We start from the raw sequence: 26,962 nt of genomic DNA, 5'->3' as shown, positions 1-26,962 counted from the left end.
TTATTATGATTTCTTGTTAAAAGAGAAAATGTTTCCAGAAAGTAAAAGCCAACTTTCATTATATTTAAATGGGAGAAATAAGAAATGCAACGATTATGGAAGGAAGAACTTTAGTTTTATGCACTTCTCTGTCAAACTAGGCTTATATCTATCGTGGAAAGAAGCCTTGGATGTGCAGAGTCCTAAGCGATGAGGAATAAAGGGTAGGTGCCAAGGTTGAGTCTACAACATTATCTTTATTACGAACGATTCATGATAAGTCTGCTAAGCAAAATCCACATCTCACTTTGAGAACCTAAAGCATCTAAATCTGGTCTTCCTTTTGTCAATTGCAGAGACTAGATTAGGCTCCAAAAATCCTGCTTTCTCACTTAGTTCTTGGAAGGCTTCAACAAGACTTTGAAGCCTTGCAACACATTCAATCAAAAGCGAAACGAATGTTGCTAGAGATAAGGCACTTGCACTTTCATATATTCTGCACTCACCTCCGCTCGCATTTGAAGCAAGAGTCGAAGGCCTTGGTACTTGTTTCTTGAACAAATTGCTTGAGGAATATGTTGTAGGCGATGAAGGTGTCAAAGCAGCAACTTGCCTTAAGTCGAGCACAGTTTCACTTGAGGACTTGAGTCCCATTTGCACATTATCTTCACTCTCTCTTGCAGTATGAAGATTTTGATCAGGGCCATACAGGTCCACAGGCTGTCCTGCAGTTAGCAGGTATGACCTTTCATCTATCTTTCTCTGTAATTTCTCTGCTGCTTCATGCACCTCTTTTAGTACATTTTCAGGTCCTAATTTTTCCATTTTTTCTACTTTGCATCCGAGCTCTCGCAAGACTTTAGCAGCCTCTGCTCCAACTCTATGTAGCTCACTTTGAAACACTTGCCGCGTTGCTGCCGGGGCCTACATGCACAAGTTATAACTTTCAGAATAATTCTGATGATTCAGATCCTGGTATGATATCTCAGAAGTTCTGGTTATGTGCAGTTTATAGGAAACTACAAGTGAAACTTGAATTTTCATAAATACATTTGGACAAGGACCTAGTACTGTGACCAAGATATGCAATAGTATTTGCAATGGAAGTAGAAGCTCGGAATATCCTGAATCTTAAAATAAAACCAAGCTAAGTGGGAAGGGAAGAGTTTCGCCAGACCCCTATTCTGTAGCTCCTTTAATCTTCCGATGTACCAAAAAAGATGAAAATCTGTCAAAAATCACCTGTATTTCTGAGAGAATGCACCCATGAAGTGCCATGACAATAAACGCACAGTGCCTCAATGCATCACATACTTCAACATAGTTTCTCCAAGGATAATTAAACATCTTGAAACGACCATATGCTGGTTCCCAATTAGCAAAGCCTAACTGCAAACAAAGAAGATTAAAGATACAATTAGTAGTAGATCTGGTAAATTAAATGAGCTAAATAGAAGCATTATCTGGTATAAGAATACCAGATCTTCTTCTTTGCTTGTAGGGTCCACTACTGAACGGTAGCCATTGTAAAGCGGATCATCATGAGCTTGGCAAGTTAGATTCTTGGAGGTAAACTTCTCATATTCGACAAATTTCAAGTACCCATTAACACAACCTGAAGAAGAAAGGATTAGAAATTTATATGCAGAAGTGTATCAAAACCTACAATATATCTCTCAATCGCATGATGTAGTTTAGCAGTGGATAAAGTAAATGAAGCTAACCTTCTAATGAACTTGCTACATCCTTAAGTTGCTTCACCAATAAACTGTGTAACACGTTACCTGACCAAATGATGTATACACTCACATTTACAACCAAACACACACAAGCACCAAGTGCAATTGGCACCAGTCTAGTTACAATTCTCTCAGTGGACTCACTAGTTCTGTTCCCAGCTACCATAAGGATGCAGTAAGTTAACACGAATACTCGAAATCCATATTCGTAAGGCTTCATGGTCGGGTAAAGCTTCAAATGTGATGCAAATAATCCTGGTTCACACAAGGAAAAAGTACATTAAGAAGCAGAAACAGAAAGCAGAAAGCTCTCCTGAAAGCACGTAGAAATACAAACCTGTAATGAAAATACCGCAAAGAATTACAATTTCTTCCCTTTTACCGACCATCAAAGAAAGCTCAGCGAACCCAAAAGCAAGTATTCCAGCACATAGAGTACCCAATAGCTGATTAAAGCTTTTTATAAACGTTACTCCTGCAAAAGTGGTGAATACTTGTTACTGTTAGAGATATTAAAACGACTAACAGCTTATACTGATGGGTTGTTTAAAGGTTATATGATACCTATGGTGTATTCGAACATAAGAATGACTATTAGTATTGCCCAGACAGAGTACTGAGAGATATCCCTGTTTGCTTTGCTGAAAATGAGAAAATATACTATTGACAGTGCCAGTCCCATTTTGATTGCAAATATGACCTTCCGAGGATCAGACCAACCCATCTCCCACGCTTTCTCAGCAAAATATTTCCACTTATTCAAAGACTTCTTGTCTTTTTCACTTGAAACGAGACATGTGGGTATGCTTGTTTCATCAACATCTCCCATAAAACTTCCCAGAAGAGGCTGCCTTTCTTTGCTGTTCACCATTTTCAACACTCTTGTATAGCAGCAGAAACTGATAGTTTGAGTTGGAATTGCAGAAGAAAACAATGCTTCAGGTACAACTTTCGCGTTCAGTTTATTTCCTTCCAATCAAAAGAAGAGATTATACACTTCCATAGCTCGAATATTTTGTCAAACTTCGGCCACAAAATACAAACCCTCTGTTCAAATTCCAAAAACAAGTAACATGCCTTACCAACAAAAAAAGAGAGTAACAGTACCTATTGACAAATAGCTGCTATGGCTTTCAACCATTTCTTTCTTGGAAATTTTACACTATATTAGTATTTTCAATTTCAAGGATGTGATATTTTCATGATATGCTGAAGTAATTTATATTATCTGATGTGGCGCTCGTAGACTAGTACTATTTGGTTATATATTGAAATAAAAGAACAAAATATATAATTGATTTACAATAATTTAAAAATACACACTTAAAGTTAAATATGAAAATTTATAAATATTAATGTCTAAATTCTATTAAATTATAATATGAGTGTCACGTTTGATAAATGAAGCCACGTCAGCCGAATGTTACGGTATTCTATTAAAATATTATATTTTATTAACATGCATTAGTTTATATATTAAAATTTATCACAAAAAATTACATATTTAAAATTAAAAATATGTGAAACTAAACTCATATTTTAAAAACTTTTCCTCTAATTAACATGATACATAATTTTGACAATAATTCTAAATTTAAAAAATAGTATAATTACTTATTAATTTATAAATTTAAATAATATGTAAATTGAATTAATCTTATATTTTCAATTATGTTACTCCTTTAGTATGTTATATGGATTTAATTTATTATTAGTTAAAGATCATTCATATAAATTTTTTTATGTAAAAGTTATATTTTCAAATATTTAAATCGAAATGAGATTTATAATTAAAATAATAGCTAAGACCATGTAATAGTTGAGTAGACGATTAGTATATGTAAGAGTCGAATTTTAAAAATTTATGACATAATATACTATATGTAATTTTTATATAATATTCTGAATATAAATCTATGCTAGTATTATTTATATATAAATTAATAATTAATTTTTTAATTAAATAATAATTTCAATCCTAAAAATCATATATCAATTATATTTTGATTACTAATTTATAAATATAATTAATATATTAACTAATAGTATTAAAAATAAAAATCCTTATTTTACTAGAAACATATTAAAAAGAATCTTAAAATATTATATTTAAACTGTATTTTTAAAACTTTTATTATTTGTACAGTCAAATTTTTATAAGATTTAAATAAGATCTTATATATTATATATATAAAAATTTTAAACAAATATAAATTGTTAACTTTTTAAATTAAGAAAATAAAATCTTATATATTATATATATATAAAATTTTAAACAAATATAAATTGTTAACTTTTTAAATTAAGAAAATAAATTGTTCAAAAGAAAATTAAGAAAATAAATTATAATTTACAAGAGTTACGTAACATATTAAAACAAGGAATACCGAAAGATTGTCCAATCGTTTGAAATTGCAATAACTTTCAGATCACGATACACACGTTGGCGCATGCTTAGAGCATCTCTAGAATTAAATTCTAAAATTTTAATATTTTTTTATTTCTTATATATAAAATAGATGATGTATTTAATTCTCTATACTTAGATTTATAATTTATTTTTATTTTTATTAATTAATAATTATAATTTTTTATATTTTATTAATTGATATTTACTATTTTTAACTTTTTAAATAATATTTTTTTAAAGATACTAAAATATTAGTACTTATTAAATAAAATAAAAATCAAAAGCTATTAAGCTCATAATTTTTTTGATTTTATTTAAATAAAAATAAAAATACTTTTTATTAGATATAAAATTTTTTAAAATAAAAAATACCATTAAAAATGTCTTAATAACTAAAATAGACAATACGTTTTGATGGCTAAATGTTTACACATATTAATATATTGGACTGCTTTTGCTATTGTTTAAATTATATAATATAACATTCAAATTAAATATTTTTATTTAAAAAAACATGTATCTATTTTTAATATCAAATAATACCAAAACAATGAAAACATAATCGAAATACACATTTTGGATGGGTTATCACATGTATTTAGCACAATTCATACGTTATAAACCCAAAATTAGAAAATGGTGACCATGAGACCACGAGACGCAAGATCGAAATTGAAATTATTTCGGAGTTTTATTTAGTTAAAAAATAGTTTTAGACAAGTATAATAGCTATAAGAAATTTAAAAAGATTAAATTATAATTTTATTTATTAATTTAATTTTTGTTGATTTTTTTGATAAAGACAGAACTTCATTATTGATTTTGAAATTGGAAAATAACAATTGGTTTTAATACCAAAAGAAATCAGAAGATAAATAGCAATTACTTCAATGTAATCGGCAGCTTTGTTACTCACGCCTCAGGTTCATGTCAATTCATATTGCCCTATTCTGGGAGCTACCCACTTAACTGCTGCGTATCGCTACTGTTTTGAGATTTTAGTGCAAAGAGTAGTGCTACTACGTACAATTTGTTGTTATAGCTATCCGTCGATTTATGGCAGTATCTATACTTATCGGGTGAACGTTAATTTCGAAATCAACAACAACCGTTGCTATTTTGTCATTTTAGTGCAAGGAGTATCGGACCATTGGAACACTTTGTTTGTTTCTGGTAACTATTTAGACATATCATTCGCATGTATGTAAATTGCCAAATCAACAAGCAATTGCGGACTCAGAAAATGAAGTTAGGGGCACCATAATTTTTTTTAACAGAAATATATAATTAGTATATGTTAATTAATAGTGTCAGAAGGATTAAAAGATATTTCAGTAGGTCATAATTTTTCTAATTTTTATTTTATGGAGAATTAACTCCATCAAAAGTGAAAAGAAGTTTTGAATTTGAAATATTTCTATTATGAATCTTATATTTCTTTTTAATTTTTATTTCACGAAGAATTAACTCCGAAAGAAGTGAGAGGGTTTCAAATTTGAAATTTCTCCGATTAGATCTGAATTGATATGAGATAATAATTTAAAGAGGGGGATAGAATAATTTAAAAAATAGAGAGACAACATAATAAAATTTGAGCTAATAATGAATTTGATAATTATTTTGACAGTGTTTTAATTAATAGTTTAGTAAATATATTCATTGAAAAAGTAATCAATTATTCTATCATCCAACAATTATAACTAAATTTAATAGTTTAAAATATAAATAATACGAGTGATCACATGATACACGAAATCAATTGCCAAATTGATTAACTATATTGCTAGAGGGACAATGGCGGATACCAGCCCCCTTAGTTCGGCCAGTGTGAACGAGAGCGTATAAAAATGTTGACCCAATTCATGTCTACAAAAACAAAACGATTGCAATAATATTAGAATCTATCCTCCATTATGAACAATAATAACAAATCACTTACTCTTCCTGGGTGTTGTTCCCATCAATTAAGTTGGCTCCCAACCCTATACTTCCTGTTTAGCTTGCTTTCATGGGTCCATGGTCAAATTCTATGAAATGTCACATTTTGGATTTCTTGTTCTTGCTCTTGGTATTAATCCACTTCCATCCCTCCTTTACTACCGCTACTTCTATTTTTTCGTGAACCTAATCAATACAATTTTCTCATTTCCGAGCGATTTCTCCATGATTTCTACAAAACATAGCTCTTCAACTCTATAAACCATCATAATCAATTTTATGATGGCAGAATACCACAATAATACTCTAAAAAGACTTTCAATTTCGTGTAGACACAGACTTCTGTTTAAACATACATAGCTTCTCTCTTTTTCCATGCCTTTTTCTTTTTATTACCCTTTTCCTTTTCTCTCTAAGTTAGTTTCATATTCTTAATTTTTAAGAGGTCAGACAATTCTTTCTCATGTTTTCATGTATTTACATTAGTTGATATGTAAATCGTATTGACTAACCATGATTAGAAATCAAATAACATAAAAGTAATATATAATAAAAAGATAATACATGATTAATAATTGTAATGCAATTTATAATCTTATGGAATAAATTAGATTCACTTAAAAGATAAATTGATAAAAATGATCAGAGCAGTAAATATTAATAAATTAATATAAATATTTATACATAAATAAATAAATTTTACTAAAAATATAATTACTAAAACAAATAAAATAAGTTGAGTGGCAGTTTGGTGCTTTTTCCATGTGTATCATTATTCCACATCTCTTATAGAAAAACTTAATATTAATGTATTAGAAAAATTCTCAATCTACTCATACATTAAGGAAATATCACTCAGCATTAAGCTTCGGAGACTCCTAAAATTATAAAAACTATTTTTTTAGAAGTTTTTCTGACAATAAAATTAAAAATATATAAATATTTATTTTCAAATTTTTATGTAATTATAAAATAAAATTATTGAAAAATATAAAGCACAGAAATTAATTAGCAACAAGGCCTAGAAATAAATGTCACTAGTAATTCAAAACGAATCGTTTCCTTCTCCTATTCGTGTCTTCTTCTTCGTCTCTTTAGACACTTAGAGCCAGCCGCCGCCAAAGAACCACCGGTGCCGCCACACGATAGGATAGGAACTCGCCGAGGTATTCTCTATATGTTCTCTCTCTCAGTCGCTATCTCTTAATTTAATTTTGAGCTTGAAAGAGCAAATTAGGTCCGGCTTTGAAAAGGCTATCCGTGAAAAAAGCTATAGTCTAGCATAAAACCTGTGAAATTAATGAGAATTGGTTGCTGTTAGTTCATCTATTCGCAGAATATTACAATCCTTTCCTTTTATTTGGTATTGGGAAACTTTAATGCTGTCTTTCCTGCTTGGAGAGTGGCAATACGGGTTTCTTTTATTATTCTCTATTTTTATGGCTTTGCTTATTTATGCTTCTATTGGGAATGAGGAGTCGGTGAGGGGGGAGTAAATTATTGTTAACCATTCTCATCTTTTTGTTTCTCAAGTTTTGCTGCCATGTTGCTTTAGTTGCGTAGTTGCTTATTTCCTTTAGCTGTTGCTTTAGTTTCCATGATGTTATTTTATATGTGTTCCTAATATATTACTTGAAATTACTAATATCTCTTTTGCATACACTCTGTATTCCTCAGGAATTACAGAACATTTCTGAAACTGAACATAAAACTTTTAATACTAAAAGCAACTGCTTCATATTGTGGATCGTGAGAACCAAAAATTAATGGCAGGCGGCAAGATCAAGAAAGAGAAGGTGAAGCAGTCACGGGCACCATCAAACCACTACCAAGGAGGCATATCCTTCCACAAATCAAAGGGACAACACATCCTCAAAAACCCCTTACTAGTTGACACCATAGTCGAAAAGTCAGGGATTAAGAGCACTGATGTTATTCTTGAGATTGGTCCTGGTACCGGAAATCTCACTAAGAAGCTTCTAGAAGCTGGAAAGATGGTTATTGCTGTTGAACTCGATCCCCGTATGGTTCTTGAGCTCCAGCGCCGCTTTCAGGGAACCCCTATGTCCAATCGATTAAAGGTGCAACCTACCTTTTAATCTCTTTATCAAGTTCAGTACAAATTCTATGCTTTTATTTGCTTACTTTTTGTGATATGGATCTTGTGCCATTCATAAAAAGGAAAAAGCAAAAGAAAAGTCTTGCATTTGGCATTTATAGTTTCTAGCAATTGTTTATTTTTGTAGTATTACTGGTTATGTCTCTGTTTCTTTTCAACTTCTGCTTAGACTGTCATGAAGGTAATAATTATACCAAGATTTTTTCAAATCATATTGAAACTAATATATATTCTCTGTCTTGACAGGTTATTCAGGGTGATGTTCTCAAGACTGATCTTCCCTATTTCGATATATGTGTAGCCAACATCCCTTATCAAATATCTTCCCCCCTCACATTCAAATTACTGAATCACCAACCTTCTTTCCGATGTGCTATCATAATGTTTCAGAGGGAATTTGCAATGAGACTTGTAGCCCAACCAGGTGATACTCTCTATTGTCGTTTGTCTGTGAACACTCAACTCTATGCCAGAGTTTCCCACCTCCTTAAAGTTGGAAAGAACAATTTCAGGCCTCCGCCTAAGGTGGATTCTTCTGTGGTACGAATTGAGCCCAGGAAACCCCGTCCGCAAGTTAATGCTAAGGAATGGGATGGATTTATAAGAATATGTTTCATTCGAAAGAACAAGACTCTTGGCTCTATTTTTAGGATTAAAAATGTATTGTCTTTGCTTGAAAAGAACTACAAGACTCTGCAGGCGTTGCATTCTTCTCAAAATGCTTCTTACGAAGCTGCTGATATGGATATTTCGGGATTGGGAGATTGTAAGGAGGATCAGAGTATGGAATTGGATGATGGAAGCGGTGATGAAATGGAGGTTGAGGATGGTGATGCGGATTCTGGGATGTCTGAGTTTAAAGAGAAAGTTCTAGCAGTGTTAAAAGAGAGGAATTTTTATGAAAGGAGATCATCTAAATTCACACAAGAGGAGTTCTTATATTTACTCTCCCGATTCAATATGGCTGGCATTCACTTCTCTTAATCACTGGAGGTTTAGTGTTCTTTTCTTTTTTGTTAATCTGTTGAAGTTTTGCCCAAATTTTGTTTCGCATATTGGTCAACCTAAAGTCTTATTTATAGTATCCTATAATGTGGTTGTGCCTGAAAGTTTTCCTGGATGCAATAGCTCCTGAAATTACCTGTTATTTTATGCGTTTTTGTTATTGTAGCCATAGGCATTACCTTGATTCATCATTTGCTACATATCCCTTCTAGCTTTTACTTTTTGTACCAAGATGTGGTTTTAATTAGGTTACTGCCTCGTGTACTGCAATTCCACTTTCTAGCAGATTGGCAAAGAATTTCTAGGTCAGAATCTAAAATCTGGAATGCATGGAGCTAACAATAATGAAAAATTCAAAACAAGAATCACAGGATAAATAAATAAGCCACATGAACATAAACATAAACAGGCATAATAAAATCATATGTAAACCCTTGAAACTTAATAATAAGAAGAAAACTGATATGTTTGGATGTTGAGCAAACAAAAGAAACAACTCTTAAGCATACCAACTCAACAAAAGCACAAGGTAGAACTTCTAAAAAGAGGCTACTAAACTATAAAAGACAAATGAGATCTAAGATGCACTACATGGATTCAATTCCGATGGCTTTCAGCAATTTATCTCTATTTAGTGGTTTGCACAGATGGTCATCCATTCCTGCCTCCTTCGTCTCCTCGCCTTTATCATCATCTGCTGTTAATGCTATAATGGGTATGTGAATGCCATAAGATCTCTCCTCTATTCTTATCAGTCTTGTTGCTTCATATCCATTCATAATTGGCATCTGTTAGAATAGCAAACAAGAGGTTATAAAATGAATTCTTCACAAGAAACTATGGTGTAGCTAGTTTATGCAATGTATCTATGCTGTTAAGATATTTATTTCTTGATTCCAAACAATAAAGCAATATCTATTCCATGTGTCGCTCGCTTGTGTGCATGTAAAAGTAACCACACTGAATCAAGTTTCATGATTTGTATTGTTCTCTTTTCATATAACTATTTTGTTTGATTTCAGCACTCTTGTACATAGGTAAATTAAGCATTTTAGCCAGCAATATTATTTATGATGACATAAAAGAGATAAAAGTTGGAAGTCTTTACCTCACAGTCCATTAGAATGTAATCATAAGGAGCCACAATATACCCTCCATTTTTCTTTTGTTCTTGTAGACCAAAACGAACTAATTGTAGAGCTTCCGCTCCACTTGGGCAAAGTTTAACAGAAGATGCACCGAGGTTTGAAAGGTTAGCTTTGGCTACCATTTGCAAGGCTTGATTATCATCAGCAACCAAGAATCTCATCCCGCTCAAGGGTTTTTCATTGCTTTTATTACTACATTCTCTATCATGTACTTCTGAAGATCCAACTGAGTATCTTCTAGCTGAATATTCTCTAGTTGTCTTGTGTTGCTCCCTGCTTGAGGTGCCTTTTAGTCCCAAGTCCCTTTGCAAATGAATTGCAGATGATGATGATCCAGGATCTTTAATCGTTTTTATTGATTGAACTGTACTTTCTTTCTTGGGTTCGGATGATGAAACTCCATGGTGCAAGGTACCCCCAAGTTCTGGTAGAAATCTCATTACATGATACAAACGAGAACCATGAAATGGTTTTAACAAAATCTCGTCATCTGAACCAATTGTGTCATCTTCAAGGCCTCTACGAATGATGCTATGGGATGTTGGTTTGTCCAACCAAATAACCTTGCAACAAGCACGGTGAAGGCTTTTTCTAATTTCAGTTACAGCTTCGTAGAGTTCTTCAAACGGTCCAGTACCAGTATCAATCACAAGCAAAATAAAGCCTGGAGCACCTTTAAGAATGCTGCTACTTCTGTAAGAAGGTGATTTTCGTTCTGTACCATCCAAGGCACTTAAAAGGGACATCCTTATTTGCTCTACTGCTAGACATTTCATTCCTTGAACTGAAACCTGATTTTCCCGAAGAGCTGGAAGGTGAAACATTCTGCTTAGATATAATCTTTGTTAGCGTAGAAGAAAGGCGCTCCCATTTGCTCACAACTGATATTTTTATCCCCAATCTCTCTATAAACTTCTGAACAATCTTTTGCCGCTGTATATTCTGAATCAAGAGAACAACATGGGATCCATCAACCTTGAGACTAGAACCTAGTATAGACAACCCGGGACTGGCAGTACAGCTACCAAGGCTAGGAGTAGGAGCTCTAACAGTCAGCATTGGATATTGATGTGTATTGGATACAGCATCTCTTCCCATTTCAATGTCATCTCTCTTAGTACCAGTTGAAGGAATCTCAGATGTAATGAGGAAAATATTAAACCTGAAGCATGTTCCCTTCTCACTAAGCTCTTTATCAACAATACCTATTTCTCCATCCATTAAACGTACCTGAGGAAAAATGAGATGTTAGATCAACGTGCATCTCGTATTGAATATATGCAAAATAAAAATTAAGAAGGAAAAAATCTATCTAAAGAAATTCCATAAGCTTAAAAATACAAATGCTGCCAAAGTTATAGCTATATACCAAAGATTGAACAATTCCAAGTCCTAAGCCAGTGCCTCCTTGCCCAAAAGCTGTCTCCTTGACTTGAACAAAATTTTCAAATACTGATTTTTGCTTTTCTTTTGGAATTCCTATACCTGTATCATCCACTTCAAACATAAATTCTATACAGTTGGGATTTTGCTTCATTGAATTCATTATTTCTACATCATGATCCTCTTTATGGTTCATAAACCAGCACGAGCAAAGTTTCCATAATTCCTTTGGATTGGAAGCAATAATCATGTTCTCCATACTGGCCTTTTGTGCCCATACTCGAACTGATACATGCCCCTCAGAAGTAAATTTAACAGCATTGCCCAGTAAATTACAGAGGACTTGTTTCAGTTTTCCCCTGTCGCCTTTTACATTGGAGAATTTAAGAATAGATCCATCACAAGGATCCAATATAATATCTAATCCTTTCTTCATACCTACAGCATGAAACAAATCAACAACATCTTCAAGCAGGTTGGCTAAATCAAATTCCTCTAATTCAACCTGCATCTTTCCAGCTTCAATTTTGCTCGTGTCAAGAACAGAATTCAGCAAACCTGAACAAGTTTTTTAATATTGTTAAAAAAAGAAGAATTCACATATCAAGCTGTTAAGTAAGCATAATAGTAATTACCTACTAGGTCTTTTACACAATCATCCATTTGTTGTAAATTTGTCTGTAATTGATAAGGAGACACTTCTCCATAGCTTATCTCTATCAACCCAGTAATGCCAGCTAGGGCAGCACGAATATCATGGGTAGCACTAGCAAAGGCAAGACTCTTATTCATACTCTTTCTTTCTGCTTGTTGAGTTGCTTCCATTTGTTTTATTAATGCCGAACATAGGTGTATCTCTCTAGTTGCAGCCCTAACCATTAATAATACAAAACTAAGAATTGAGAAAAAGACTGCAGCTATCATTACCATCAATAAAATGAGAGCCACTTTGGTACTTCTATCAACAGAACTCACTAGTTTATGGTATGGGAAAGCCAACGCATACACCTGAAATCCAAATATAGTAATATTAGACATGCAACAATTTCCATGGTATGCTTAGGTTTGAGAAATTATTAGATAGGACCAATATATGTACCAACTCTCTCACATGCATGTTAGAGACCCGAGACATATGCTAATCCTGTTCAACAATCTCTCCTTTGATTTGCTTTAATCATTGCTACTAATTCTTAATTGGTATATGGAATTATGAGAACATGATAGTTTATGTTTAAACTTTGTTCCCTCGGGGTAATACTGCTGATATAGTTAATTCGTTGAATTAATAAAAGTTATTTGTAATGAATTAGAGCATACCGACTGCACTCCCACAATTTCTAGTTGAGAACAGTAAGCCATATACTCTGTATCTCCAATCTTCAGAATTGAAGGTCTTAGCATGCCATTATCAGGCATGCATGAAAAACTTCCTAAATGCTCTATTTGATCACCATTCAAATTCATCAAGCTGAAGGAAACTGATTTTCCTGTCACCACCATTTGAGTGTTAGGCAGCCCATTTGCAAGCACATTTCCACTTAAAGTAGCCAAGTACAAGCATCCACCATAAAGATCTATTGCATTGAAGAAATTAATCAATGCATTAACTGGAAACCATAAGGAGATAACCCCTTGGCCAAGCATAGTAACAGAATTAAGAAACATGAGATCTTGAGCACTATTCCATCCATTTCCTATAGAGGCATACCCATTACCACTAGCTAAGGCTTCTTGAATCCAACTTGCATTAGCCAAAAAGCTAACCTGGGATTCATTCGCATTACCATATAATTTTCCTGTGTCAGGGTCTACAGCCTGCTTATACCAGGTGTATTTTATTGGCAGCTTTAAGGCACTTGAACTTGAAGAATATGCAGATGAGTTAGAGTATAATGCATAAGTCTTGTTGCCATCACGATAGTAGGCGAAAAAGGGACCTTCCAATCCAAAATATGAAATCTGTGATATGAGAGGAGTTACTGAGAATGTTTGAAATAACATTGGAGCCACCTGCACAGCGGAGAACCAAAAAAAAAAAGCACATTACTCCCTGTTCTGCTAATGTCCAAAATGCTTAAAAGGCATATATCTGATAGATTAGAACCCATAAATACTACTCAACAACTGAGTTCTTTGCGTAATGGCAATTAAGTCATTCATCTAACCTGTAGTAGTAATGAAAGAAATAAATGCAAGCTAACCTTGCTCTCAATTTCAAATTGAGAGAGATTATTTCCATTCAGAGACGAACTCAGAATTCTTACTAAATTTGTTGCAGTAGAGTTTATTGGATGCAACAATTTAGCAGTGTTTTCAATTTCAGAGAGCATTCCAGAGCCAAACATGCGAGCGTTCAAATCAACCTCATTTTTCATTTGTTGAATGATCTTGTACCACCATGGGACCACTACACTTGGAAGTAGCAACACTCCAATTGACTACATTAAGAATTTTGTGAAAAGGGTTAAAACAAAAAAAAAAAACATGAAAATAAACGAACCAGTTATTACCTATTAGAAAAAATATACATATATAGAACAGAAAATGTTTAATACATAAAAATACCAAAAGGAAGAATATGAAAAGAGGCCGTGACACTACGAGTGAGATGAGCTTCATTGGATCTTCTAGTTGTGATGATAAGAGACTAACACATAAAAAACTCTTCTTCACCTGTGAAAGAAGAATATAAAATTATAGAGGTCAAGAAAAAACGAAAACATTTCTCTCTGTTGTCTATGAGAGAACTGAAGCGAAAGCGATTTAATGAAAAAAAAAAAAAAGAAGAACAAGAAGAAGAAATTATATTTGTGTTGCTATAAGGAAGGCAACTTTATTTGTATTCTTGTTTCCATTTTCTATTTAGGAAAGTCTAATCAAGATTCCTTTAATTGATCAATGATGTATGGAAATGAATCTCACCCTGGATCAAACACGTATCAACTGCAGCATCTGGCTTGCACCCAGAATCAACCATCTCCTCAAAATATTTTACTGCCTCTTTCGTCGTTGATTACTTGCATAAATACCGCGTTAAATTGTCCAGCTAGGTGAGGAGCCCTTGGCCTTCATTATCATAAACAACTCAATTGCACCAGACCTTTGCTTACTCCTCCTAGCATAAGTATCATGTGCAACAATATCAGGCTTACCAAGCATCTCATTCCAAATCCTTGTAACAGATGGCGAATCTTTGAGAGTTCGTAAAAATGCATGTTTCCTTTTGCAACAACTCACTCTTGTATTCCTCAGGCATCTGAAGCAATGCATGCTTTTCTTTTTCTTCTTTTTGCAGACATAGTAGCTCTATAATGGAGTGTGTCCTGCCAATATTTATAAAGCCAAATGAAGAAATAAATAAATGAAAGTAAAAGAAAAAAAAACTGTTGAATCTAATTTTATGGGCCTGGGCCCTACAGAAATTTTGGTCTTAATGCAAGCCTACCCATAACGAAACCCCACTCTTCTTTGCTGAAAAATATTGCATCTCTCTGAAAACAAACCCCAAATCCCTTATCCAAAACCCAGGTCCTTCTCATCAGTGAAGAAGAGAGAGACACCATGGTCTAATGTTCTTCTTCATTGTAACATTATAGCTATCTTTCTCTATCCTTAACAAGTCTTTCTCTGTCTTTCTAAATACCCAAAAGAAAATGTTATCTATGGCAATTCAATCTGGTGTAAGTTCTATTTTGACATACTCACCAGTTCCTCATCGGACACCCTTCTGCAAATCAATCAAGACAAGCATTTTTGCTAATCCGAAAATCAGTCTTCTATACTCATCAACAATTCTTGACCCAAAAATGAGACCCATTTCGAGAAACGAAAGACTAACTACTTTTGCATCACCAGAAGCTCTCACTGTAGAAGACAAGACCTCAGAAACTGAAGAACCCATTTCAGATGACATAATTGAGGTTCAAATTCTTCTTCTTCTTCTTCTTCTTCTTTTCCCTCTTTAGCTAGTACTCATAGGTATTTGTAGATTGTTCAGGTTAATGTGTTTCTTGAAATTTCTGCAGAAAGTTGAAGTGGCTGTGAAGCAAGTGGAGAAACCAAGACTGGTGTTGAAGTTTATATGGATGGAAAAGAACATTGGGTTGGCCCTTGATCAGGTAATCCCTGGACATGGCACTATTCCTTTGAGTCCTTACTTCTTTTGGCCAAGAAAAGATGCATGGGAAGAGCTCAAGACTACTCTAGAGAGTAAGCCATGGATATCCCAGAAGAAGATGATTATACTTCTTAATCAGGCTACTGATATCATCAATTTGTGGCAGCAAAGTGGTGGCAATCTTACTACTTAAATGAAGTAATACATTCAGGTTTATTTTGTTGTCAATTATTTTGATGTTGAGTTGGCTAATTGCTTACATCCTGTTGTATCTTTGGTTCTAATATAGTTGAAGGATGAATTATGTTCACGGCTATGTTATTTGTATTTGCCTTGCTTTTTCTGTAATTCTGCCACATTTCATTATAAATGCTCAATTGATATTCTGTCTCATGTTCTGAACTTGATCAAGGAATTTGTCCTGTCTATATGGAAGTTCAGCATTGTCTGAAATATTGGCTTATCATTTGCTTTAACTTCTCTATGAATAGGAAAAGCCACAGAGAGTGTAAAAGGAACAACAACGCACACAGAGAACTTCATGAAAACTTCTTTTCCACTTGAATTCACGAAGCATTAATTCTTGGAAAACTGTCAACTTTCCCTTTAAATCTTTTAAATCAAAGTTTTTACTGGAAATCCGCCTTATGAATCTGTGCCTTTTTCTGCAACATTAATGTTCCATAGATTGATCATATGCTCGAATATTCAGACAGGTATCATTGGTTTAAGAGTCAGTATCAAGAAACTACTGTGAGTTTTACTTTTAAAGGAAGCAGTGCTCATTCTTCACCTTAACTGATGTTAAACTGATAGCCAGAGGTACGGTTGGGCATGCCTGTTCGGTTAGAACTGGCGAAGTATCAAGAAACCCAGTGTCAACCAGTGAAGAACATTATCTTGGATTAAACCTGTTAATTTGATCCAATTCTAGAGGTGTTCTTCCATCAAGGTAGCTTTAGTCCAAACATTTATTTTTTTTAATATGTATATAGATCAAAACTGAAATGAGCACTAAACTAAGTGTAAACTCTCTCCTTTCTTCAACTCCCCATCCCAACTAGCAGGATTTAACCCAAACCTTCTGATTGAGATCCCAGACTTCTGGCAATGATTTTTGTATTTAACGTTTGAGAGAACAGAAAAAGTAAGATGCTGTAAACATAAAGAGAAGTCACTAATGCATAGAACTGGAGCAGCACCATTTGTTCAAGTACAACAAATATGCTACAAAATTCAGTACATTTTCTTTCTAGTAAAGACACACAGATGGAAAATCTTTATTTAACTGGCTCAAAGCCTGCAGAATGTACTTGCATACATTACAGAACTATATATAGATAGCTATTGCACCTCGTCAAGATCCAAACAGAGGAGATAGGACACCAAACCAACAACCGGAACAAATCTAAGATAGTTCACAATATTGATCTTAGTTTTCTGAATGTTGTGTAAATTATCACCTATGAGCCAAGGCTGGAAGAGAATGTAAAAACATATATCCCAAATGAAAGCATAAGCGAGCCTCTCTGATCCAAGGTAACTAATCAAGAATTCCCCTCTTTCTGTTAAGCTCCCAAAATTACCATCCATTCTGCCATAAAGAGCCCACAATATAGATACCAGACATGCAAATCCACCAATCAGTCCTACAATGGGTGCACCATCTGTCATCACGGTGCCGAGTTGGGAGCGTTTTTGTGGAACGGACTCTGAATCAGCCTCATTTAGCCGGATAGCCATATAAGGTATTAAAAACGCTGGTGTTGCATAAAGAATAATGATATTTCAATTACCACAAAATTCCCAGTGGAATCCTACTAAACTAGCTAACATACATACCAGGAACTAGCCTATCTGCTGAATACATATTAAACACAAGAGAGTGAAGGAAGCATACTGTTAGTGAGGAACATCTGGAGGCCCCATAAAACGTCTAGAGACCCTTTGTACCTATCCTTCCTAGAATCAGTGAAGAGCAAAGGGGCAAACATGAAGGTCCATCCAATAACAAAGTTGAATAATCCTTCAGACATCTGAGGAAACAAAGAAAGAAACATTGCCCATGCCATGTCAGTTATTAAAAAGCAAAAATTGATTGGGAAAAAAACGGACAGCCAATCAAAATTCTTACAGGATGAAGTACGGGGGCATCAACAGCATGTATGCCAACTACTCTGCCAGAAAGTTCCATTGTGAAATCATCATAAATATAGTAAAAAATGACAAGCACAGATAATATCGAAGTTATGACAAGTAGCTTATACAAAAATACCAGAATTGATGAAAGGCAAGATGAAGAAGAAATTGAGAGAAAGTCCAACGAGAGAATTAATAGTGTCATTACTAATAGCCCACACTGGATCTCCCTGTTCATACACAAAAGATTATCAAATATGACTGACAAAACCAAACCATCCTTCAAAATTATGGGAGTATATCATTATTTATTATTATTATGATTACTCACAGGGGCATAAGGAAGCAGAAAGAGCCATAAAATGTAAACACCTTCAAAAGACCATAGTATTATTTGAAGCAATTTTGTTGCATTGCCCTTAATATCAGAGGAAACGGCAGTGTTGTAGATGTTGCGTTTGCGGCGAGCCGCGTGGCAATTAAAATTCAAGGCATTTCTCTTATCTAAGAGAAGAGGTCTTGGTGCAAGCCAACAATTTTTTGGTTTACTTTTGTTGTGGAGTTGGTGAGAGATTGATGGTTTTGGGTAAAAGGCAAACAAGGATTTGGAATTGGAGGAGGAGTAGCAGAGCAGAGCTTGAGGAGCTGCTGCCATTTCTGTTTTCACCAGCCAATGCCTAGTGGGCAGGTTTATAGACTTGGCTCAGCTTTGAACAACAAAGAGGTAAGATTTTCAACACAACAAAACGACGGCGTATGAAACTAAAATAAACTCACTAATGTTAATATTTATTTTAATTCGCCGCTGCTATTATATCCGAGCAAGCATCACTCAATTTGGCAGACTTCAGAGCGTTTTCCCGCGCATTTTCCCTCTGCTTTAGGATCGGCAAATGGCTCCGAAATCTGATAGCGCCGAAGGTAACACAAACGCAACTCAATCTCTCTCTCTCTCTCTCTTTTCCTTTTACAATACGATCTCACTAATTGCTTGTTTTATGCGTCTCTAATATTTTGTGGGTTCTTTACGTTAATTTAGGTTTAAATCGTTCTAATTTGCTCTTTAATTGGTATTAATCTTCGTCTCATTGTGCTTAATTAATATCCTCTTTTCTTTTCCGGTGTATTCTTGCAGCGATCGTGTTGAACTTCGTTAACGAGGTAAAGACTCGGCTCCTTGAGTCCCGATTTTGCTTAAAATCTTTGCTCCAAGGTTTAATCTAGTCGTTTATATTTAAGCTAAACTAAATTTGAAAATTATATTTTTAGTACTCATATATTATTTTCTTTTCTTAAAAAGAATTTGAAAATATCGCTGTATGTTAAAAGAGTACTATTAATGGAAAGCATAACAGTTATAGAGTAGACAAGCTTTCATGTGTTTGTTTCTATATTTTGTGATATTGGCCCTCTCTCTCATAATCTGCCTTTGGTTCAGCAAAATAGACCACTGAATTCACAAAGTGTGGCTGATTCATTGCAAAAGTACAATCTTAAAAAGACAGCTATACAAAAAGCACTCGACACTCTCGCAGATGGTGGCAAGATTTCGTTCAAGGAGTATGGGAAGCAAAAGATATATCTCGCTCGCCAAGATCAGTTTGATATCCCCAACAGTGAAGAGCTTAATTGTATGAAAGATGAAAATTCTAAACTTCAACAACAGCTTCAAGATCAGAAGAAAGCAATTAATGCTGTTGAGGGAGGTATTTCTTCTACACAATTTTATATATGCGCCTGCTTCGTGTAAGTTAAAATTAGCGTTTTCATATTGGATCTGTTGAGTAATTCAACATATGAATTGTGAAAATAAGTTCTGTTAGTTCCATAATCATGTGATTGGTCACACACACACAAAATGCAACAAAATAAAAAGGCGAAAAAGACTATAGTCACTGGTTCAATAAATTGTCTAACCTGAGGATCAATGTGCAAATTTTTGCAGAAATTAAGGCTTTGCAATCAAATTTGACTCTGGAACAGATACATGAAAAAGAAGCCAAATTGAGAAATGAGGTACATCATTTTGATGCTTTCCAAGTATTTCATTATTATATCTGTTCAAAATATAGTTGTCAAAGGCCCACCATGGCATGCCTAGCCTCCAGCCTCCAGCATCTCTGAGGCTCAAGTTCAAGCGCCTCTAGTGGCCTCAGGCAATGCTCCGTCCCTAAAGCATGTGCCTGGCTTGCACATTAGGGGTCTGAGGGAGTATGCTTCTTTATTGAACTCTTTATTAGCTTGTTTTGTTGGATGTTTTTCACTTGATATCTCAGTGATTTGCATCTAAGCTTTGGATTGTAATATCTTTGACAATTTTTATACCTGAGGAAATGATTATTTTGTGGTAAATGGATGAAAAGGAAGAAGCATGGGTTTGTATGTGATTTGAAGTTTGAACCATGCTTTGTAAATGGTTTCTCTTTTTCTAAATCCTGAACGCGCATTTGATTTCCTTGCACTTTAGTCTCTTGGGACTTGTGCGCACACTCTGTTCCTCAATACACCTTACACCTTTTACAACTATGTATCTTTCTTAGATGTTTTGCAAAGAATTTTCAAAGCTGAGGACCTTCTGTTTCTCTTCTAGGTAAAGGAATTGGAGGACAAATTGGTAAAATTGCGTGGGGGAGTTACCCTGGTAAGCCCAGAAGAGCGACACGCTGTTGAGAAAATGTACTCAGAGCTAATAAGTCAGTGGAGAAAACGAAAAAGGATGTTCAAGGATCTGTGGGACTCTATTACTGAAAACTCACCCAAGGATCTAAAGGAATTTAAGGTTATTGATATATAAGTCATTTTTTGCAGCATTGCTTTTGGCCTTGATCAACTTGTCCTTAACCAGTGCTGATGTTTCTGCAGGAGGAACTTGGAATCGAGTACGACGAAGATGTTGGTGTGAGTTTGCAGTCATTCAGTGACTTGCTTCAACGTGGTAAGAAGCGGGCTAGAGGCTAGCGACTTTCTATGAGGAGAAATGGGTTACATGTTCGATCAAGTATTTAGGCATATATACTAGTTCCCACTTTTCTGGATGTAAACTTGTTGCTAAATATGTAAATTCTGCATCCTTGTAAGAAATAGAGTTGTGCCTTATAATCCCAGGTAGCTTAGTCTAGGTAATTTTAATTCAGTTGCCACAAGTTTTACTTGCCAAATCTTTGTTCTGCAAACGATGTGCTTTCTAACAGTTGTTTAGCTTAAAGGATTTCAGAGTAAGACAAGATATGTAATGTAGATCACATTTAAATAGCTTTCCAGAATCTTTTAGCCATGATTCTAGCAACGGTGTAACGTTATTTGCATATGTAGATCACATTTGTCTCTCTTGCATCTGGGAATCACATTTCTCACGAAATCTTTAAGGACAGAATTTTCCCACTTGTTTTTAGTATTAATGCTGGTCATATTAGAAGTATATATAGAGTTGGTTTTAGGGAATCTTATATTTCTGCAGATGGAGGATTTGTGTATTGATCTATTTACTTTAAGCATCTGTTTTTCAAATAGTTATACAAACTCAAACACACTTCAATAATTTGTATTGCATTTTCTAACCTCACAAAAATTTCATTAACAAAGGGAAGGAAAGAAAGGGAAAAAAGCAAAAGATAAGATTACAATGAACAAATTTTACGGTAAAGAAATCAAGGTATTATATCGGCAAATCTCACAAAACTCAATCTTAATATGTTCATGCTTCTCAGTATCCACGCACCCCTCTTGTCCTGAACGAAAATGGTTCCTTCCCTCTGTTTAGATGCTGTGAACTTTGAATCCCAGGTCCTTCTGTAGTATGAGCTGTGTAATTTCCATTAACTGAATCTACCTTTCGGCCAGCTTGAATGACTGAAGGAACTTTCTTCTCATCTTCCAGCACCTCTTCTGTAGTGTTGCTAGACCTTATTTCAGAACCAGAACCATGACTTTCGTTGTCACTGTCATAAAAAACTATGTCCTTCTCTAAGCGCCTGAGTAATTCCTCCGGATCCAGGGTCATTGATGTCACCCTCAAATCGCTTTCCTCTATATCGGAATTTGTAGAAGAAGTGGGTACCGAGTTCTTCTGCTCCACTGCATTGTTATCGTTTAATTCTGTGGCTTTATTTTCACTCCGACTTTCATGATCGCAAGGCTCGGATTCAGGTTTCACAGTCTCATCTTCAACAGAAACCGTTATTCCTCTGTTATTGGGACTGTTCTGATTGTCAGGATCATGGGAATAGGATCGAGAGAGTTCCACAGCTGCTCTTGCAGCTGCTGCAGCATAGGCAGCCGACTCAAAAGCAGCTTGGGCTGCATCAGCTACATCCGTATATTTTTTCCTTCCCTTTACTGAATCAGTGAACCCATCACTTTTTATCCCTTCAGGTGAAATTAGGAGATTATCAACAGGCTTTGGGCTACCCGAATTATTTGATGTCTCTGGCAGGTGCTGGTTGTGCTTCTTGCTTGAGTCCAGTTTTTCCTGCAATGTTCACCCATTTAGTGCATATTATACATAATAATGTCGCTGCTCTTAATATTCTTGATTAACACTACTTACCTCAGTTTTAATAGAGGTTACTTCGAGTTGCAAAACGATGTTGTTCTCTGAAGCAATTTCTTTGAGCAGCTTCATTCTGCTATCCAAGCTCGGCTGCCTGGTTGACAGCTTCTGTATCATCTGCATGAAACCAAGAAAATTAGATTATGCGGAAATTCTATAAATTTGAAAAATAGTAAAACATGATCTAAACACATCTTATATATCTATGCCATCATCGTCCTTTTTATTTGGACAGAAATATTCAATACAGAATGCAAATTCAATTCCTGTGATGGTTCAGATATATCTTAATCATGTTCGTACGAAAATTAACCAATGGAAGTATGGAAGTCAATTGTAACGCGTGACAAAGACCAAGTCAGTGAACTATATTTACAGATTCTAGAGATGGAAATATATATACCTTAGGATCCACTCCACAGTGATTGCGCAATTCAATAGCACGAGCAGCAAATTCCTTGCCGAACCGAGAAGTGAAAACGGTGCGAATTTCTTGAAGCTCAGGGAAATCCCCGCATCTAGAAGACGCATAAAGTAAACTTGACACAGCCTCCTTCAGTTCATCGGGACAAATTCTGAAGCCAAAATAAAAAGCCATCATGATAAAGCCAAAAGCATTAACAAAAGCTATAAATTGCAACATGAAAGAAACTTAACGTTAGCATATCGTAATTGGAAAATAATAAAACAAACCAACCAACCTGTCCTGCTCCATGAGGTGGACCCTTTCCACCACGAGATTGCAGTATCCTTCCATCATTACATAAGTATCTAACATATTCTGTTCCTTGATAACCTGATCGACCTGTTCATAGAGCAGAAGCGAAGTTTATGATAAAAAAGATCAGTATAACAAAAGTTCAGTAATACACAGAAGAAATCAAATGAATACTAAAGAAGTTATAAGAAGAGGAAAAGAAAAACATACACGAAGAAGAGCACGTTCATGGTGACCTTGTTGAAGGAGCTGGAGAACATCAGAGTGAGCTTGATTACACCTGACTTGACGCTGGTTCTTGAAAACAGCAAGACGAGAGATAGCAAGATTAGCAAGTGCCTTGAATTTTGAGGCCTTGAAAGTTCTTCCAAAAATAGCATCAAGCTTCTTTCCCATGCCCGCTTTCTCTTTTTTCCTTTCTTTTAGTGATTTAAAGAAAAAAAGGAAGAAGAAGGGCAACAGGAAGTAAGCACACGTTAACAGGAAGAAAAGAAAAGAAAAGAAAAGAAAAGAGAGGGAGAGATTTGAGGAGCAGAAGAGAACAAACAAGCAAAAGCTCGTTTGGTGCTTTTATGTGATGACGAAAGAGAGCAGAAGGGGTTTTCTGTTTGTTGGGGCCCTTTTGACGACTCTGGAGGCAGTATAGGATTGGATGCGTGTTCGAGTTTACTTAGTAGGTAAGACTTTGTATTGAAGGTGGGAAAGAGGGGCTCTTACGAGAATTGGGCTTCTGAAAACGCGGTTTTGGGAGAAGTTTTCTTTCAGTCAATTTCGAGGAAATAAGTTAGCGCTGAAGTGAGAATTGCAGCAGAGGGTACCGTATTCAGAACATTCCTTGTTTCCATTCTATGATCGATAGATCACGCCACTCCAACCACAGCCCCTGACGCTGTGTAGGTCAATAATCTTGATTTCATACAATACACAGTTTCATTTTTAATCATTCTGCCATTCCAAATTCAGATTTAAAGACTTTAATTTATAACCAAATAAAAAGTCATGAATATATTACTGCTATATTATTAAATATATTTTTAAAAATATTTATCAATTAAGTATTATATATTAACAAATAATATCTTTACAACCACATCAGCAAAATGATCATACATCAATAGAATAGAATTAAAATTTCAGTAGACACGTGTCAATGTTGTTAATCGAACATTTTCAAATCTCAGGCTATACACACTAATGATAATACTTTTGATTTCATTTTTTATTCATCACGTTTGAAATGATTACAGTTAAGTAGAAGGTGACCTCATAGACACATCCTAAACAAATAATCATATCTACATACATCTTTTCAATTTTTATCACTGGAGTTTTCTTTTCCAATCTTCAAGTCATCATCTGAGCAAGAAAATGAATGGCTCCTCTATTTGAATTTGAATCTTACAAGAAACCTAAACAGGAAGCCATGACCCAAATACCAGTAAAACCAAAGAAGAAGCTTCCAACTCTCTTTTTATTCATTGGCGAAAAACCTGACAGAGCTACAGCTCTATACTTGGACCTTGTTCCCAAAATCCATCAAATGTTTAGCAAACATTGACCTAGAGCCAAACACCACCGAGTATCTATCGGATCTGACATGTACTGGAAACTGTTTCGAATCAAATATATCTTATTGTGGCATGCAATCAATTGTACTTTATCCAATAAGATACAAAATTTAAAAGAAACAAATAACAAATGAAACCAACAACTATCCCAACAGAGGGAGAAATCTGGCTAGCTTCAATACAACTTTAAAGTAGACAAGGGCATTGCTCAAACACCCGGTTCAGATAATGTTGCCAGAAGCCTTCACCAGATAGGCCATGGAATAGCTCAAACAGTTCTTACATTTAAAAATATCATTCTGATTCTTGTGGTGCTCGTAATTGTAATTTTGTTATTCACTTAGCTAGTGTTATCAAGATAATATTTTATACAATGTCACAAAAAATGAACAAGAATGAAGATTAACAACATCCATGTGACAGCCACAATGACCAAGTGCCACTCACTCGAGCTAACAAACTTCTCCAGAAATGTTTATAGAACTGGAAGTGAAAACTATCAAGTTAACATATATAATTTCTTCTACTAGGCTCAAACGAAAAACGGATTCAAACATTTGGTAATTTGGCTTAACATGAAGTTATTTTGCAGTATGAGATCAATATTTTTTTTTTTTAAATGATACAAACAATCAAACTAAACAGAAATAAAATGAAAAACCTGCTTGTGAAATGTGAATGAAACAAGAATGATTGCATGATTGTTGTCAGGTTTTGCAAAATGTTTTCACCAGTTAAAGTTCTTCAAAACCTAATGTTCCATTCACCATACATAGAGTTGACACTCAACTTTCAAGATATGCAAGGTTCTTAATAGGTTTTCAACCAATTTTGTTAAAAGATTGAGATCAAGGCCAAACTTGCCACCTCTGAACTCATAATCCTCCGCTCATTCTTTAAGTATCCCTTCCCCAGTAAATAGACCCTCAGCAGCTTGCAACAACAATATCAAAGTAGCCCAAAACAATCTTAACCAAATGATGCTTAAATAGATAAATTAGGCTTCTCAACAACCATGCATCTTCAAGCACCGGCTCTAATAAAGTTCTTAAAGTACATCTTATATGCTAAAGAATGGTTTTTCATCCCCCTGGGCTCCCCAGGTCCTTGCTCATGCTTTATGGCATAGAGTTCTGTGTCATCACTCGATTTTATATTTTAGGCAAGGAAACACAAAATAGCATAGACATTATGATCTTTTTTGACTCCCACTTAAACACTATAATAAAACAACAGAAGACATCAAAAGAATTAACAAAAAACCATTACCATATCAGAGCTCAAAGCTCTTTTACCCAGAAGATTCGAGATACTTACAGAGATTGCAAGAAGATGTCAAGAATTACCTAAAAGGACAAGAAAAGACATTAATACATTAGTACTTCCGACAGAATGCCACCCACTTCTCTCTAGCCTTCAAACAGAAGGGAAATCCACTGGGAAGAAAAAAATGAATACTTACAAACACATGATTTCACTTCAATGTTGAAGCAGCACATCTCAGGAGCATTTTCCACCAGAATGATAGTCCATGGATCAGATGTATAGAAAATCATCAGAAGATGGATATATGCAAGACTAGATACTTTTTACAAAAAGATCAAATTGAACAAAAACCAAATGGCAGCGCATGCCCATGCACACATGTTTAGAAGAGGGGAAAGGTCAATTGTTGAGATGGTACTTCAAATGCTTAGCCTAGAGTGAATTTGCTAGAACATTTTCTTGTTAAAGCACAACTAGATTGCATAATAATAGCCAATAGAAAACACATGTTCAATATGCAAAAATTCCCAGAAACTATTCTCAAAGAAAGAAGCCACAAACAAATAAAAAATGAATCGAGAAAATTTTCTCAAACGAATGGGAAGGATCAAAATTTCTATACAAGTGCATGTCTTTTTCAGGAAAACATCATATCATGTATGTTTGTGAGTGAATGAGCTCCCAGTAAACAAACCAAGGTACCTTCTCCTGGGTGTCTTTTAAGCATTTAAGCACTTGAGGGTTGCCCCAAAGCAAGAGCGATATCCTGAACGAAAAATCGAATTAGATCCCCAAGGACTATAAGCAAAAATATCTAACTCAAAGTATGTAAGAACAGCTGAACTAATTCAAACTAGAGAAAACAAGATCCAACTTGCTAG

The 26,962-nt window shown here is 34.7% G+C and overlaps 7 protein-coding genes across 7 annotated transcripts; 3 read left to right on the top strand and 4 right to left on the bottom strand.

The window, feature by feature from the left end:
• Window positions 1-31: 31 nt before the first annotated feature.
• Window positions 32-2,881, bottom strand: LOC8269704 (aluminum-activated malate transporter 9). The gene is made up of 6 exons (XM_002529089.4): window positions 2,283-2,881; window positions 2,056-2,193; window positions 1,704-1,973; window positions 1,458-1,594; window positions 1,222-1,368; window positions 32-903 (listed from the first exon to the last, which is right to left on the bottom strand). The coding sequence occupies exons 1-6, from the start codon at window positions 2,587-2,589 to the stop codon at window positions 283-285; spliced, it is 1,620 nt and encodes a 539-aa protein (XP_002529135.2). The 5' UTR covers window positions 2,590-2,881; the 3' UTR covers window positions 32-282.
• Window positions 2,882-7,080: 4,199 nt separating this feature from the next.
• LOC8269703 (ribosomal RNA small subunit methyltransferase) lies at window positions 7,081-9,337 on the top strand. The gene is made up of 3 exons (XM_002529088.4): window positions 7,081-7,232; window positions 7,744-8,147; window positions 8,432-9,337. The coding sequence occupies exons 2-3, from the start codon at window positions 7,833-7,835 to the stop codon at window positions 9,167-9,169; spliced, it is 1,053 nt and encodes a 350-aa protein (XP_002529134.2). The 5' UTR covers window positions 7,081-7,232; window positions 7,744-7,832; the 3' UTR covers window positions 9,170-9,337.
• Window positions 9,338-9,602: 265 nt separating this feature from the next.
• On the bottom strand, window positions 9,603-15,171 carry LOC8269701 (histidine kinase CKI1-like). The gene is given in 8 exon segments (XM_048373330.1): window positions 9,603-9,978; window positions 10,299-11,075; window positions 11,077-11,568; window positions 11,708-12,279; window positions 12,357-12,729; window positions 13,042-13,734; window positions 13,926-14,162; window positions 14,290-15,171. Coding segments are annotated over 8 exon segments (3,399 nt in total). The 5' UTR covers window positions 14,344-15,171; the 3' UTR covers window positions 9,603-9,777.
• Window positions 15,172-15,200: 29 nt separating this feature from the next.
• On the top strand, window positions 15,201-16,234 carry LOC8269699 (30S ribosomal protein 3-1, chloroplastic). The gene is made up of 2 exons (XM_002529084.4): window positions 15,201-15,644; window positions 15,750-16,234. The coding sequence occupies exons 1-2, from the start codon at window positions 15,378-15,380 to the stop codon at window positions 16,032-16,034; spliced, it is 552 nt and encodes a 183-aa protein (XP_002529130.2). The 5' UTR covers window positions 15,201-15,377; the 3' UTR covers window positions 16,035-16,234.
• Window positions 16,235-16,994: 760 nt separating this feature from the next.
• LOC8269698 lies at window positions 16,995-18,635 on the bottom strand. Its single transcript, XM_002529083.4, has 5 exons — window positions 18,312-18,635; window positions 18,117-18,210; window positions 17,976-18,013; window positions 17,742-17,877; window positions 16,995-17,601 (listed from the first exon to the last, which is right to left on the bottom strand). Exons 1-5 carry the CDS (start codon window positions 18,633-18,635, stop codon window positions 17,186-17,188), a joined length of 1,008 nt encoding a protein of 335 aa, XP_002529129.1. The 3' UTR covers window positions 16,995-17,185.
• LOC8269697 (homologous-pairing protein 2 homolog) lies at window positions 18,567-21,232 on the top strand. The gene is made up of 7 exons (XM_015725367.2): window positions 18,567-18,704; window positions 18,825-18,901; window positions 19,116-19,141; window positions 19,419-19,686; window positions 19,926-19,996; window positions 20,571-20,759; window positions 20,843-21,232. The coding sequence occupies exons 2-7, from the start codon at window positions 18,874-18,876 to the stop codon at window positions 20,936-20,938; spliced, it is 678 nt and encodes a 225-aa protein (XP_015580853.1). The 5' UTR covers window positions 18,567-18,704; window positions 18,825-18,873; the 3' UTR covers window positions 20,939-21,232.
• A 261-nt stretch (window positions 21,233-21,493) lies between these two features.
• Window positions 21,494-24,129, bottom strand: LOC8269696. The gene is made up of 5 exons (XM_025159123.2): window positions 23,458-24,129; window positions 23,231-23,334; window positions 22,933-23,104; window positions 22,527-22,646; window positions 21,494-22,448 (listed from the first exon to the last, which is right to left on the bottom strand). Exons 1-5 carry the CDS (start codon window positions 23,641-23,643, stop codon window positions 21,684-21,686), a joined length of 1,347 nt encoding a protein of 448 aa, XP_025014891.2. The 5' UTR covers window positions 23,644-24,129; the 3' UTR covers window positions 21,494-21,683.
• Between the last annotated feature and the right edge of the window lie 2,833 nt (window positions 24,130-26,962).

The sequence above is a fragment of the Ricinus communis genome, chromosome 4 (assembly GCF_019578655.1).
Source record: "Ricinus communis isolate WT05 ecotype wild-type chromosome 4, ASM1957865v1, whole genome shotgun sequence".
Taxonomy (NCBI): Eukaryota; Viridiplantae; Streptophyta; class Magnoliopsida; order Malpighiales; family Euphorbiaceae; genus Ricinus; species Ricinus communis.
Note: the sequence above shows the minus strand (reverse complement) of the source record. Positions and strands in the feature narration are given on the sequence as shown.